Here is a 15159-nt window from a genome sequence, read left to right as displayed (position 1 = left end):
TTGATTAATTCGTGGTTTTATTTACATTGTGGTAGTTATTGTATGTCTTATATTTCTAGTTTTACTTCCTTTAATTTGCATCAGTTCACATAAATCTTTCAATTCTTCACCAGAGAAGCAATTTAAAAGACAACATCAGAATGTAAAAGTATGAAAGGATCTTAGAAGTTGAGTCCAATTTACATGTGAAAAAGGAACTCCTTTAACTGGGACAGCCTTATAAATGGTTGTCTCTTTTTGTCTTAAAGAACTTCAAGGATGGGAATCCACCCTTTCCTAAGAGAGTCCATTCCACTTTTGGACAGCTCTAATTGTTAAGTGTTTTTCTTTACATCAAACTTAAATCATTCACTTCTAAACTTCTACCTTTTTCTATTAGTTCCAAAAACTAGGGCTAAAAAAACTTCATCAAAAGAAAAATAAATATTTATGAAGGTCCAAGAGCTTCAAATCTCCAAAATATTAAAATTTTGCTCCAACTGATCCTATTAGTTATGTGTATACATGAGTGTACTTTGTTCAAAGAAATCTTGATTCAATCAGAAGAAATGCTGCACCTTGGGTGTCTTCCTTTTATTATATATTATATAGTTTTTATTGCTAATTTCTGAACAAAGACTTTTTATTTTCTGGAATAATCAGTATTAACAAGAAATATCTATAAGAAGTATTCATTTAATGTAACTAGACTATCCTGTTGTATTTTGGTAGTAATGAATCAGTGGTGTATAAAGATTCAACTCAATGGATATTGTACATTTTAATTTTCAATTCAGTTCTTCATCAAAAATAGTGGAGGAATAAACTAGAAGATGAAATATGATGGTTACTTCCCTCAGTGAGCTCATGGTCACATTCTAGGGGTCGGGAATGTGCAGCAACAAATCCAAACTAAAAGTAAGAATGATGCAGGTTAAAAAGTGATAAATGCAAAAAAATGACCCAACAAAGTTACTCTAGGAAAAATTATTGCAGAGGAAATTTCTATTAGATCACTCAGTGACTTCTGGAATCTTTTACAGTGCTGATCGTCTATGATTCTTGGTAGGTATAAAATAATGGGATGAAATTGGGCTTGATATATACCCTGGATAGCTTCTCTCTGCTTCTCTTTCTTTCTCCCCCCTCCCTCCCCCCACACTTTGTAAAGTTTGTCATTATTTTATATTCTACTGGAAGTGGAAGTAGTGTTGAATGTATTAGTGAAAGGAATGGATGTACAAAACTTCAGGGAAGAAAGACATATGCATAAATAAATAAATACATATGCATAGATAAAGATACACGAGTGACATATTAGGATCCTAATATCTCATAATTGGAAGGGTCTCTAATTGAAAATTTCTACAATACACCCCCAAAAGTAGTTGCTTGATTTCCAGTGAAAGGAAATCTACCTCTTGGCAATCTATTCCATTTTCAAATTAGTTTTAATTACCAAGTAACATCTGGCCAACCACAAAATGAGGCTTTGTTTCTCAACTAGAATAGAAAACAAAAGTGTTGGGCAATCTCTGGTTTATCAGGAAGAATAAATTAATCCTTATAAGAATGAACAAAGTGCTTCTAAGAAAAATATAAGGAAAATCCCAAATTCTAACCTGTTATGACCAACAAGATGGAGGATTATACATTTTCTCTGAACCCTGAGACTCTCATATCTCTCCAAAATATGAATTATATGTAAGAGAAAAAGCAATTTTTAGTTATCTCCATGGTCTAGGCTACCGAGAACCTCCCAAAAGTTAAAAAAAAAAATTAACTCAAAGAACTAACAACATAAAAGAAATCCTAACCCTTTTGTTTTTATTTTGTGTTTTTTTTGTAAGGCAATAGGGTTAATTGGCTTGCCCAAGGCCAGACAGCTAGGCAATTATTAAATTTCTGAGGGTAGATTTGAACTCAGGTCCTCCTGACTCCAGGGCCTGTACTCTATCCACTGTGCTATCTAACTGCCCCAAGGAATCCTAACCTTCCGAGTGCTCATTCAATAATCTCTTCCTTTGTGGCAATCTACCATACTCCTGGTTTTAGGTTTGCAAAAAAACAAACTATTTACTTGTGTCAGAACTCAAATCTATAATCTGATTGTAGCTCCTCCCATTTTTTTTAGGACCTTGGAGAGAAAAAAGGTAGAAATTTGCTTTGGTTGTATTAGCAGCATAGAAGCATTCTGTGTTACAATAAGTTTGACCAGATAATAGAAGGTGTGTGTGTGTGTGTGTGTGTGTGTGTGTGTGTCTGTCTGTCTTTATGTATGTATGTATGTGTTTCTTTGTGTGTGTGTGTGTGTGTGTGTGTGTGCTCCACTGAACCTGAAAATGAGCTTAGCACCTAGCTAGGCCATTTATGTCCCTCAATTTATTCAGAGTAGGATTTAAAGCTGTTGAAATATGTATTGTTTGGTATGCAGTAAGAGATTTTTAAGATCCAGTCCTCAGGGAAGCCATCATCATCAAAGAGAGGGGGTCAGAAAAGGAGCAAAAAAGAACAAAAGATGGAAACTCCCAAAGATCTCAGGAGGAAGAAACTCAAAAGACTGAGCATAAGCAGATAAACTAACAGGGAAGTGATTAGTAGTAGAAGGGAATATGGATTGTTTTATGGATTGTAAAGTGCTACATATAAATACAAATCTCATTTGATCCTCACAAAAATGTTGTGAGGTTATTTGCAATCATTATCCATATTTTGCAGCTGAGGAAACTGAAATGCAGAGAGGTTAAGTGACTTGCCTAAGGTCTCAAGTATAAGAGACTGATATTTGTCTGATATATAAATCATTTAGCTTTTGAAAAGATACATACAAGCAGAAGGTAACTGAAAATAATAACAATAGAAACAATAGTCCCACAAGATAGTGTTGGGAATGTTAGAGTTCAGAATGAGCTGAAGTTGTTCATGAATGCCAAGGGCAATAAAAGGGGCTTGAAAAAGATATATTGAGAACAAGGAGAAAGGCAAAGAGTAGACAGTATCATTGCTAAAGGTGACTGAGAAAACAGAGAATCTCAGAGCTGAGAGGGATCTCAGAGATCTTCTAGTTCAAATTGTACTTATTTGAAACTCACCAACACCTTTATTCCACATATGCCCTTGTAAGATGAAGCTGAGTAGTGAGAAATGCAAAGTCCTATGTTTAGGATATTTTTTAAAGTAATGGTTTAAATGCAGGATATGGGGAGGAGGCATGGCTACACAGTAGGTTTTTTTGTTTTTTGTTTTTGTTTTTTGGGTTTTTGCAAGGCAAATGTGGTTAAGTGGCTTGCCCAAGGCCACACAGCTAGGTAATTATTAAGTGTCTGAGGCTGGATTTGAACTCAGGTGCTCCTGTCTCCAGGGCTCTATCCACTGTGGCACCTAGCCGCCCCTACACAGTAGTTTTAATTAAACAAATCTGGGGATTTTAGTGGGTTACAAGCTCAGTTCGTCAGCAGTGACATGGTAACCAAAAAACTAATAGATCATATGGATAAAGGCATTATGTTTAGTTTGAAGAAAATAATAAAGTCACTTAAATTGTTCTGTTCAGATCATATTTGAAATATAAAGGTAAATTTTGAGTATTCCAGTTTAGGACTGATAAACTGTATCCTCTGCAGCAGAGGCCAGACAGAATGTTTAGAGTTATGGAAACTGTGCCATAAAAGGATCAGCTAAAAGCCAAGGGGATGCGTAGTTTTAGAGAAGAATTAGGTATACGTATTTTCAGCATATTAGGGTCATTTTCTTCCAGTATTTAAAGGGTTGCTATGTAGAAATGTGATTAGAGAATCACAATGTGATAATCTTTTATGTGAGAAAAGAGAGAAATTAGACTTTATGTAAGAAAAAAATCCCCACTATTAGAGCTGTCAAAAATGGAATAAGCTGTTTTCAAAGGTAGTGAGTGTCCTATTTTTTTGAGGTCTTTAGACAAAAGCTGTATTACCACTGATTCAACATCTTGCAAAGGGAGTTCTTGTTCAGGCATGGGGATTCAGACTAGATTGCCTCTAAGTCTGTAGTTCTGTGAAGAGGAAAAAAACCTCACAAATAGAAAGTATTAAAAAAAACGTTTTTCTGAATGAAAGTTTGACTTGCCTGAAAGTGGACAGAAAGAATCAGTGTACAGTTGAGAACACTCATTCTGCAGAGCAAGAGAAATCTAGTTTATAATACAGCAGGTTTCCTAGTTGAGATCCTATTCAGAATTTTCAAGGACATCTTATTGTGAGAGCAAGGACCTAAAGAAAAGAGAGAGGAAAGATTTCTTGTGGTTAAAATGTCAGCCAGCTAATCCGTGGGAATATGAATCAGGAAACTGAGGAGGGAAAAGAAATAGAAACTCAAGGTTGGATGACCAGACTTTGGAAACCTTTTAAAAAGAATTGGACCACAACACTTAAAAAGACGGCTACAGATGTCCTGCCAAGTGTGGCATATGGAGGAGAACCCTGGCTTGCATCAGAGAGTCCAAGAAGCCACTGTAAACACTGACCTGGGAAGAGGAGGAAAGCCTCTGTCTGATATTCAGGCGGGTAGTAACTTAGACTGAGAAGAAAAGAAAAGGATAATTTGAAGAAGAAACAAATCCTTTGCACACTGAATAAGTAGAGTGACACATGTCATCTCTAGCAGTGACCACTGTGAGACAAAAGCTTCCATGCCCAAGAATTTATGATACATATATAGCTGTTGGCTACTTGAGTCTGGTTCTGCCTATGAGGAATCATTATTCAGACTCAGGAAAGCAAAGGTGGAAATAAAACAAAAATGCATTAAAAGGATACAAGGCATAGGAAGGGCTATGGAGAGAGAGATAAAAGAACAGCCAAGCCGCATTGGCTGGGCCATGTGTTGGTAGAGAAGACTGTGATTCTGAGCTGGAGTCAGGCTTTTATGTCTTGCCTCTCATCCAGAGGGCAAAAGGTGAACTCCCTTTGTCTCACTGGACCAGGAATTAGGTAAAGGGTAAAGCCTGAGGTGGTCAGGATACAAATTTTATGTTACACAATGAATCCATGGTACATGAAGAATGGGGGGTGGGGGTCTCCACCCAAGCAACTTTTAAGATTACAATTATTTCTGTTACAATTACAATTCTCTACTTCTAGTCAATTTACATCTCAAGAGTATGTGGTAGTCCAAAACATCTCCACCCAAGTTCTACATTCACAATTCTCTATGTCTTTCTCTCTACATAGACTTATATGAATTCATTAGGACAGAAGACAATGTTTCCTACCCAGAAAGACAATTGTGTGGCTTTTCCACAATTTCACAAGAAGTATCTTGGACTGAGATTCTGAAAATTCTGAATCTTGTTACTGTTCCAATTCATATCTTCAGCCATGACTTCAAGTGAAATTATTTTTTCAAGGAGAAATGAACCATTAGCTGAAATTGTTATGATTCAGGTGGATCTATCCCAGACCCCATGGATCAGTGTCTGGATAGGAAAATTGCTTTTAAAATTTGGATATCACGGATGCTTTGTGAATCTGAGGATTCTTTCTTTTCCTGTTATCCTTCCTTGATGACTGGATTCCACTTGAGAGACATTAAAATATTATGTGTGAAACACTATGTAGAAGTGTGTAAGAAGAAGTATAAGTGTAGAAGACAAAGACAAATGAAGAAATTTCTGTATTCATGTAGTTTCTATGAGAGAGAAAACACAGGAGACAGAGAAAACAGTGAAAGAGAAAAAACAGCAAGAAGAAAAAACACAGAGAGTGAGGAAGGGAAAGAGAGTCAGAGAAAGATTGGGTTTGGAGTTAAAAAAATTTAGGTTCAAATATAGCATCTGATCATGTTTTGGGGAAAAGGCACAACCTCTCTGGGTCTCCTTTCTCTGAAAAATGAAGTTAGATAAGGGCTCTTCCAAGTCTAGGAAGGATTTTATAATCCCATAACCTTGGAAGCTCAGGGAAAAAAGTGTGGAGTAGGCAATACTTGAATTCAACCTTGATGGAAGATGAGAATTTTTGAGAGACAGAAATGAGGAAGCATTCTATTTCCAACAAGGATTGTGCAAATGTATGCAGATGAGAAATGAATTGTAGATTGCAATTTATGCCAGTAAAACAGACTTTGTGTCTGTCTTCCTGCCATCCACACAAACTGGTCCCAGGATTTGACAGACAGATATAAAATACAATTAAGCAGGATTTGCAGGCTTTGTTTTTGAAGAGCTTAAAATTTAAACTCAATGAGAGCAGGGACTGGTTCTTGTGTATTCTTTCAAACAAGTAATGAGTTTGGGGCAACCATCAAATTTTCCCTCACTCAAAGCTAAAGAAAGTTCCTGTTTAGGAATAGTCAGAAATGAGATGGATATGGGTGTGTGTGTGTGTGTATGGGGGGGTGAAGAGTATCCCAACTGGAGGAGTCAATAAACACTCTCAATTGATAGTTAAGCTCCTGCTGTGAGGAAAGCAGGATTAGGAGTTACAATGAAAAGCAGCTGCTAATCCTTTGCTTCCCCAGTGGAATAAATCCGGAATATTGGGTTTGAATTCAAATTTCTGAGGAATGTGTTTGGTAAAGCACTTAAAGTTGAACAAATAAAATGAGAATAGCTTCTCATAGAATTTTGATGCTTCTGCTTCCAGCTGAAACCAGAAAATTCAGAGGCAGCAAAAATGAAAACAAGGAAAACGTTAATGGAATTTTTGAGCCTAGAAAAGGTTTGATTTGAGTTTTGAAGGAAGGTCTGGGTTGGCTCGCCTGTTCCCCAAGTATGACGGCTCTGATTTGGTGGCTTCCCCCCCAATGATATCTCCCTTGGCTATAATTCCTATTTTGGTTTCCCAAGTACAGTGCATGAAATAAGGCTAATGCCTCTTATTATGACTCGGATGAGTCCCAAAACATCCATGGGAAATTTGTGAGAGCAGGGTGGGTTCCTTTTGCCTCAAATCAATGGTTCTACTTGGGGGGATCTTCCAAAGAATACTCCAAAGGGTTTTCTTGGTTATTTGCATAGAATGGTAACTCTCCGATTAAAACAACATGTATAAAGAATAAGTGATTGCCAGGAGTTTTTCCCCCTAAATAAAATAAGGATAATTTTATTATCTTTTGGAGGAGCTTTAATCATCCAAGCCTTGGGCACAAAATATTTTGCCTTCAGGTTAACAAGTCCCATTTTTATTTAATAGGAACAGCTCAGTTTTGGCCTTTCCAAAATAGATTGATTAACATTCCTACCACTTCTGATAACAGTCTGAGAAGGATTTTAAGGACCTTTTTATTTAGAGTGAAAGGTCTTGAGCTTCTTCCCTAAGAGAACATTTTTCCCCAAGAGAATGGTCATCTAAGGCAATTTTTGGAAACCTTGATGGAGTTTCTTAAAAATTGAGATTCACTTCCCTCCACCACCACCACCCCCATCAGTGAAAGGAATAGCCCTCTAAAATTTACACTTATTTTATTTATACATGTTTGTTTAATGTCTTACTTGAGGAGATTTTCTTTCTTTATGTGACAAAGCTGCTTACTTTAAATGCTCATCACTACTTTCTTTAATGCTCAAATAATGCATATTCAAATTGCAGTTGGCAAATAATGATCAACAGAGAGCCTTCCACTTGATTAAATCACTGGTTCATTTGATCACTTCATTTAATTAATCAATCTCTCCTGTGGCCAAATTTAATTGAGTAAATTCAAATCAATTAGGTCTATTAAGCACCTGCTATGTCTCTAAGGTATTATGCAAAGATGAAAAATGGGAATGTCTGCCCCTGATGAGCTTATAGTTTAATAAGATATAAGATAATGATAATGATGGCTCTTTAGGATCTGCAAAGTGTTTTGATATATTATCTTATTTGATTGATATGTAATATAAAATAAAATAGTTTATATTTACATAACATCTTATGGTTTGCAAATTGCATTCCAAACATTTTCTTATTTTAAATTCATAGGAAACTTTGTGGAATGTAATAGTTGGGAAGGCAAGATCCAGATAAAGTTAAAGAAATTCAAGAAAAGAGTGATTACTTATAGAAAAGGGAAGTAGGGGAGTCTTCTTTGAGGAACTGGAATCTTATCCAAGTCTTGAATGATGAGAGGGCTTTGTGGAGAGCATTTTGTCATGAAGAGAAGGCAAATAACTAAATCTAGACAGTATAGGACTCAGATCAGCAATTACTGAATAGAACATAGAGCAGAAGGAGGGAATGGGAAATTAGGCTAGAAAGGTAGGTTGGTGGGAGCTCTACAACTGATGTTGAAATAGCTTGACTAAAAGGTTAAGAGTTTTGTTTTTCCTATATTTAAAAGAGTCAGTATATTTAAAGGAGTCTAATATAATTAAACCTTTGCTATGATGCATCATTTTGTTCATAGTATGAAGTATGAATTAGAAAAGGTAAATAATCGACTCAATAAGACTGATAAGTGTAGTATTGCAATAATCTAAAGGAATAGTAATGAGTTGGTGGACTTATAAATATAGAAAACGAGGATTATTTGAGAGAAATTGCTCAGGTAAATTAGCTGGATTTAATCAATGGTTGAATGTGCAGGATGAAGGAGGTGGGAGAGGAAGAATGATTCCTTCATTTAGACTTTAGAGTCTGGTTGGTTGGGAAGATATTCATACAAACAAGAGAAAGAGTTAAATAGGAAGGAATAGGTTTTTTGAGATTGGGGGTGGGTGGGTGATTAATGAATTCAGTTTTAGACATTGAAATAAATACTGGTGGGACTTCTAGGGGAAGTCCAAAAGACAGTCAGAGAAGTAAACTTTGAGTTCTGGGAAGAAAGTATACAATGAAGTATAAATTTGGAGTAGACTTAGTTATTCACCTTCTCTTCATGACAAAATGCTCTCCACAAAGCCCCCTCATCATTCAAGACTTGGATAAGATGATTCCAGTTCCTTCATAAAGGTGATAATTAAAACCTTAGGAATAGATATGGTCTTCTAGGAGAATAATAAAGAAGGCCCTGGGAAGACTTAGTTTAAAAAAGGAGGGAGCTGTTCTGAAGAAGACCAAGAACAAACAGTTCAATACTTAGGAGAGCTAGAAGAGGACAGTGTCATAGAACACATCTAGAAGGTGCAGGTGATTAGAAATATCAAATTTCTGATCTTTTAGGGACACTGATGACTTGAGAACAATTTCAGTGCATTGGTAATGACAGAAACCAGATTGACTGTATTTAAGGAGTTGGAGGCAGTTAACAGTATAGACTACTCTTTAGAGATGAAGGGGACCAGAAATATAGGCTAAAACTTCAAAGGGCAGATAAAGTTTTTTTCCTTAAAGCAGTAAATAAAGCATTTTAATATTTATTTAACATTAATCACTTAATATATATATATATATATATATATATATATATATATATATATATATGTTGTTGTTAAGTCTAGCCAACCTCTTCATGACCCCTTTTGGGGTTTACTTGGCAAAGATATTGGAGTGGTTTGGCAGTTCCTTTTCCAGTTCATCTTATATGGATGAGGAACTGAAGCAGAATTAAGTGACTTGACTAAGTCCCACAGCCAGTAAGTGTCTGATGCCCATTTGAACTCATGAAGATAAGTTTTCCTGATTCCAGGCTCAGCGCTCTACCTACTCTGCCATCTAACTGCCTCTAATATGTGCTAGGCTCTATGTAAAGCACTGGGGATACAAAAGTGAAGCAGTCCTTGCCCTCAAGAAACTTATATTCTAATGGTAAAGATAAGATCCACACACGTCTATTCATAACATATACAAAGAGGGGGCATCCAGGTGGCCCAGTGAATAGAGCACTAGCCCTGGAGTCAGGAGGGCCTGAGTTCAAATCCAGCCTCAGACACTTAATAATTACCTAGCTGTGTGGCCTTGGGCAAGCCACTTAACCCCATTTGCCTTGCAAAAAAAAAAAATCTAAAAAGAAAAAACCAAATAAATCAGATTACAATATAATTGGGAAATATTTAATAAAATGAAAATACAAGAGAATATAACATTAATATGTGGTTTTCTAAGTCAATATGTGTCCTATGGGGTTTCTTATATATGGGTTTTGTGGCCCCAATTTCTATTTGAGTTCAACATCTCTAATATAGAAAATGGAACTTTAGCTTAGTTTTGAAGGTAACAAGTTTGGAAAGGTAGACGTAAGAATGCAGAGAAAGTACTTGTTAAAAGGGAGTTGCAAAAAAGGAAAAGAATGATTAATAAATCAAAATCCATGGGAGGGAATGGAGTAGCCTTGACAGGAAAGAGAGCCAATTTATCTCCTGAGGTTTGAGATTTTGAGAGGCTGCTAGATAGTGCAGTGAATCTAGAGCCCCAGGACTGGAATCCCAAAAGAGTAGAAGAAAAAAAGCTATTTTCTGATAGTGCAGTTTAATTAATTTCAGGGTTTAAGGATAGAGAAGAAGATTTGGAACAGCTAAAGAAGTTGGATAAAGAAACTTTTAGAGATGATTAAAGAAATTGATGTGTAAGAATAAGAGCCTAGTTGAGGTTTTAGTGGAAGAAGTCAGTCTGGTGATTTTCTCCAGAACTGCTGAGTCTATTAGGAAGAGGAATGTTAGAGATAAACCAGGGTTAGCATGTAATAAGTATGACTAATGGATTGCTTAAAAAAAAAAAGAAAACCCAAACTTTTCCTTTACTCTATCATCCCTTTAGGGATAAGGGACCAAGAGATTTTAGAGTGGTGTACTGTGACTTAGGTTATAGGGTCCTTGGAAAGGAAGTTTGAGTAGAGAGAAGATTAGATTAGAGGTTATAGACTAGGAGAATCAGATTGTAGCTTGATGGATTAGGAGGGGGAAAGAAGTGAGAGAAGTAGAAAGATAGAAGATTATGACCCAGAGAGTGGAGAGTTCAAGGCTCATTTTATTGGAGGTGGTGTAGTTGAGTATGTGAGTAGTTGCTATGATTACCCTTCCTGATTAGAAACAGGTCTTGGGAGTTAGGGTGGTCAGGGTGTGTGAAAGATCATTATTATAAATGTATTAAAAGTATTAGGAGAGCAGGAGTTTGGGTAGGTGGAAGAATATAACCCTTGTATAAGAGGATGGGGTTAGATTGTTTTTGAGGTCACTAGATGGCAGTTATGAGGTTCTGGACAGAGTGACATTAAAAAAGGACTATGATTTATTTGTTGTCTAGTCAAATCATTCCAGAAGTGACTATACTCTATTCCTGATATCAACTTCTTACTTTAAGATTAAAAGACCCACAGCCTAAAATGACAACATAAAGAAATTTTTAAAATTGTAAAAACAATTACTTTGGTTTGTATAGAAGATGAATCAAATAAGACAATGTATGCACAAACACTTTGCAAGTAAAGACTTCAGTGGTATTGTAATTTCTTGCTTAAAAAACAATACTATTCTTCCAAAGTGATCATATAAACCACAAAGAGGATTAGGTACTAACTTGATTAAATTAAGGGGAAGATGCTATATCATTACTAAAGTGAGCAAATTTTGGACAATTTGACTCTCTTACAATATCTTTTCCATATCATTTGTACAATCTAAACTGTCTTTAATGAAATTCATTCTTTTCTTCCTTTCCTTAGAGAGACATCTCCTTTATGGTCGACCTGCAGTACTTTATCGGACTAGATATAATATCTTGTATCACCATGATTTTGAAAGCGGCTATAGTGAAACACTCCAAATGCCACTGTGGACATCCTACACTGTTTCCAAACAGGTCATTGAAAAAAATTGGGTTTTCCAATATTTAGTATTATATCATATTCTTTGTATTAATAGGAATTACCTGTGTTACTTCCTCTTCCAGATCCTTGGTTTCATCCCTCTAATGTTACAAGTGATGAAACCAAGGACCTGGAAGAGGAAGTAACAGAGGTAATGTAAACATCAAAAGTGAGATTTAAAAAACAAGTACCTTAATTCTGGTACTTTTTTCCATCATAATTTATTGCTTGCCTGCAGTCATGAGATTTAGAACTGAGGGTACCAGGGACTGTGAAGTTAGAGGGTCTGGATTCGAATCTTAGCTTTGACATTTAATTGATTTTATGACTTTGTGTAAATCACTTAATCTCCTTGGGTCTCAGTTTCTTTATATGTAAAATGAGTCTTCAACTGGATGACTCTGAAAGTTCTTCCAGTTCTAGATTTATAATAATAATTGATGATAATAATAATAGCTAATATTTATATAGCATTTTAAGTTTCGCAAATTGCTTCATATGTTATCCAATTTGATCCTCAAAACAACCCTATGAGGTAGGTGTTATTATTATCCTTATTTTAAGATAAGAAAAAAAAGAGGTTTAGAAAGGTTAAGTGTTTAGCCCTGGATTACACAGCTAAGTATCTTGAGGTAGTGACTGAAATCAGATATTCTTGACAGTATTCCCTGGATACCTTGCCTAACCTCTCTCTCTTTTTTTTTTTTATATATCTGGAAACTCAGGTCTCAAAATACTTAGAGCTCTTCCAGTTAGGATTATCTGAATATTCTTGGTATGATCCAAAAAAGTAATTCCTTTCCACTGTCAGAAACTCAGTTATTAAGTTCATTGGTGGTATGTATAAGAAGTATATATACAATTGCTACAATCATGTTCTTTTTAGGATACCAAGTAAAACCTGTCTCCTTCCTTTCTCTTCTATAGTTCTGAAGAAAGTTGATCCTAGCCTCTTTTCATGCTGATTCCTTTTCTTTTTAAACTTAACATCATGGTATTCATTTACTTTTTGCTGCAGGCTGAGGTCTCTAGTACTCCTGAGCACTTGACCAATTGTGTACGACCAGATGTTCGCGTGTCTCCAAGTTACAGTCAGAGCTGTTTGGCTTACAAAAATGATAAACAGATCTCCTATGGATTCCTCTTTCCTCCCTGTAAGTTGATTGGTGCTGTGTCTGATCATCAGATGACTGGATGATACATGGTTGTTGGGTGCTGGGTTTTCATTGCGTCAAATCTAACCATTTTCTGGTTGTGTTTAGTAAAATGGGATCCAGTTTAGGGTTAGAGCCCTTAAGGCTGGAAGAAATCACCTAGACCAACTTAACTTCCTCACAAGAGAGATGGGGAAACTCAAACCCAAAGTGGGCAAGTGACTCACTCAGCTTACAGATAACCTGTAAGTAGCTAAGGCAGCATTTGAATTTAGTTCTTCAGACTCCAAATCCAGGTTAGTAGATAAGAGGAGCACCAGGGGCATGATATAATTGCCTTTAAGTGCTTTATGATATCTCTGGGGTTGAGATGGAGAAATGTAATTAGAGAAAGGAGATCTGGAGCTGGCTGAACAGGTAGTATGACCCTTATTATTTTTCCCAAGTGGATCAGGAAAGAAAACAGTAATCAAGAACTCTAGAGAGAAGAAATACAACATTAACAATAGCTCACATTTATCTTTATCACTATTTCTATGTCAGTTTATCCAACTTTAATTTCTTTATTTTTTTCTTCTTTCCTTTCTTTCTCTCCCTCTCTGTCCCTCTCTTCTCACTCCTCTCTCTTTCTCTCTCTCTCTCTCTCTCTCTCTCTCTTCTCTCTCTCTCTCTCTCTCTGGATTATACAGCATTCTACATAAAGAATACCTATAAGATATGTAGAATGAATATTATCACTATTACCATTTTACAGATGCAGAAATCAAGACTCAGAAAAGTAAAATGATTTTTTTAAAGGTCACATAGGTAGTAGTAAGTATTAAAGCTAGGTCATGAACCTGGTTTCTAACTTCAAGACCAGTATTCTTCCTACTGATAGAGTGACAAATACATGACTTAATCATATGTATATGCCATGATTCTTTAATAGATATAATGGAAGCAATATCTAAGAAATATTTTGATATTTGGTGATTTCTTTTAGTTGTCTTTGATCAATTTCTTTTCTTTTTTTTCTTCTCAATTTCCTCAATGGGAGTAAGCAGGATCTTTGGATAATCCTTATCTATATCAAAAGAGTTGGTAGGAAGAAGGAATGAAGGAATAGAAATAAAAAGAAGAAAAATGGAAGGAGAATGAAGGGGAGGAAAGAAAGGTGTGTGTGTCTGTGTGTGTGTGTGTATGTTTCCTCACGCACATATTTATGCACTTGCATTTGGGGCAATAAGAGAGAGGAAGAACATGTATATGAGAATATGGTTAGAGGAAAAGGGAATGGTAAGAGGGAAAAAGATTAATTTATTCAGATAATCCTTATCATTGACAGAATCTGCTTGTTAGAGAATCTGACACAGTTGGTATTGGTAATGTTTAAGTAATTAGTACTGTCTTGTTTTCATTTATAATTTTTAGATCTGAGCTCTTCTGCAGAATCTAAATATGATGCCTTCCTCATAACTAACATGATTCCAATGTATCCTGCCTTCCAAAGTAAGTTCATTTAGCCTAAGCAGTTGTAAAGATAAACTTGAACATTTACTATTTGCCTTTTTTAACTTACTTGTTAAATTTTGATCATATTGGTGATGCTTTGCATTCATATAGCACTTTATAGATTTCAAAATTGTTTGAAATTATTTCCTTATCTCAAGCCTAAAACAGTCTAATACTAATACTGTAGGTAGGCAGCCATAATGATTTTTATTTTTACAGATGAAGAAACTGAAGCATAGAGAAGTTAAGAGTCTTACCTAATGTTGCTTAACATTAAGTGACAGAGAGAGACCAATCTCCATTTTTAATAAAATGTTTTAATTTCTTTCTACCTTCCTCTTCCCTCCATTAATTTCCATTGTGAATTTTCCAAATGCCCCTTATAACAAAGAAGTACAGTTAAGTAAAACATATGGACACAGTGACAATGTCAAACAGTATATGTTTTATTTTGCACATGTAGTCCACTGCCTTTCTCCTACCAAGAGGAACTATATTTTGCCAGTCCCGTAGAAAAAAAAATCGATCATGGCATTGATTCAGGTTCTGTCATCTCAAGGTGTTGAAAGTGTTGTTTTCATTTACATAGTTAGAATCATTGTGTGTCATTCTCTTGGTTTTCTGCTTGATACACTCTATCCATTCATACTTTACTTTTCTCATTTATTATTTCTTAGGAAGCAATCATGTATACAATAACTTTTTCTAGTCTTTCTCCTTCTGATGAGACCCTTTTGTTTCCTGCCTTTTTAAATTTAGTTTTGCCACAAAAAGTCCTGTAATAAATATTTTCTAACTTTTCACTGTAGCAGTAAGTGGTTATAGATAGTATATG

The 15159-nt window shown here is 35.6% G+C and overlaps 1 protein-coding gene across 5 annotated transcripts in view; it reads left to right on the top strand.

Annotated features, from left to right (window-relative positions):
• The window catches only part of ENPP2 (ectonucleotide pyrophosphatase/phosphodiesterase 2), a 174669-nt gene that overhangs the window by 145130 nt on the left and 14380 nt on the right, over positions 1–15159 (top strand). For 3 of the 5 annotated variants that reach the window (XM_074201459.1, XM_074201458.1, XM_074201462.1), the window contains 4 exons: positions 6597–6671; positions 11533–11669; positions 12695–12830; positions 14244–14321. In XM_074201459.1, coding sequence (XP_074057560.1) covers positions 6597–6671; positions 11533–11669; positions 12695–12830; positions 14244–14321 — 426 coding nt within the window. The remainder of the gene's footprint in view (positions 1–6596; positions 6672–11532; positions 11670–12694; positions 12831–14243; positions 14322–15159) is intronic. The other 2 variants (XM_074201461.1, XM_074201463.1) reach the window with 1 other exon arrangement.

Source organism: Macrotis lagotis, chromosome X (genome assembly GCF_037893015.1).
Source record: "Macrotis lagotis isolate mMagLag1 chromosome X, bilby.v1.9.chrom.fasta, whole genome shotgun sequence".
Lineage (NCBI taxonomy): Eukaryota > Metazoa > Chordata > Mammalia > Peramelemorphia > Peramelidae > Macrotis > Macrotis lagotis.
Note: the sequence above shows the minus strand (reverse complement) of the source record. Positions and strands in the feature narration are given on the sequence as shown.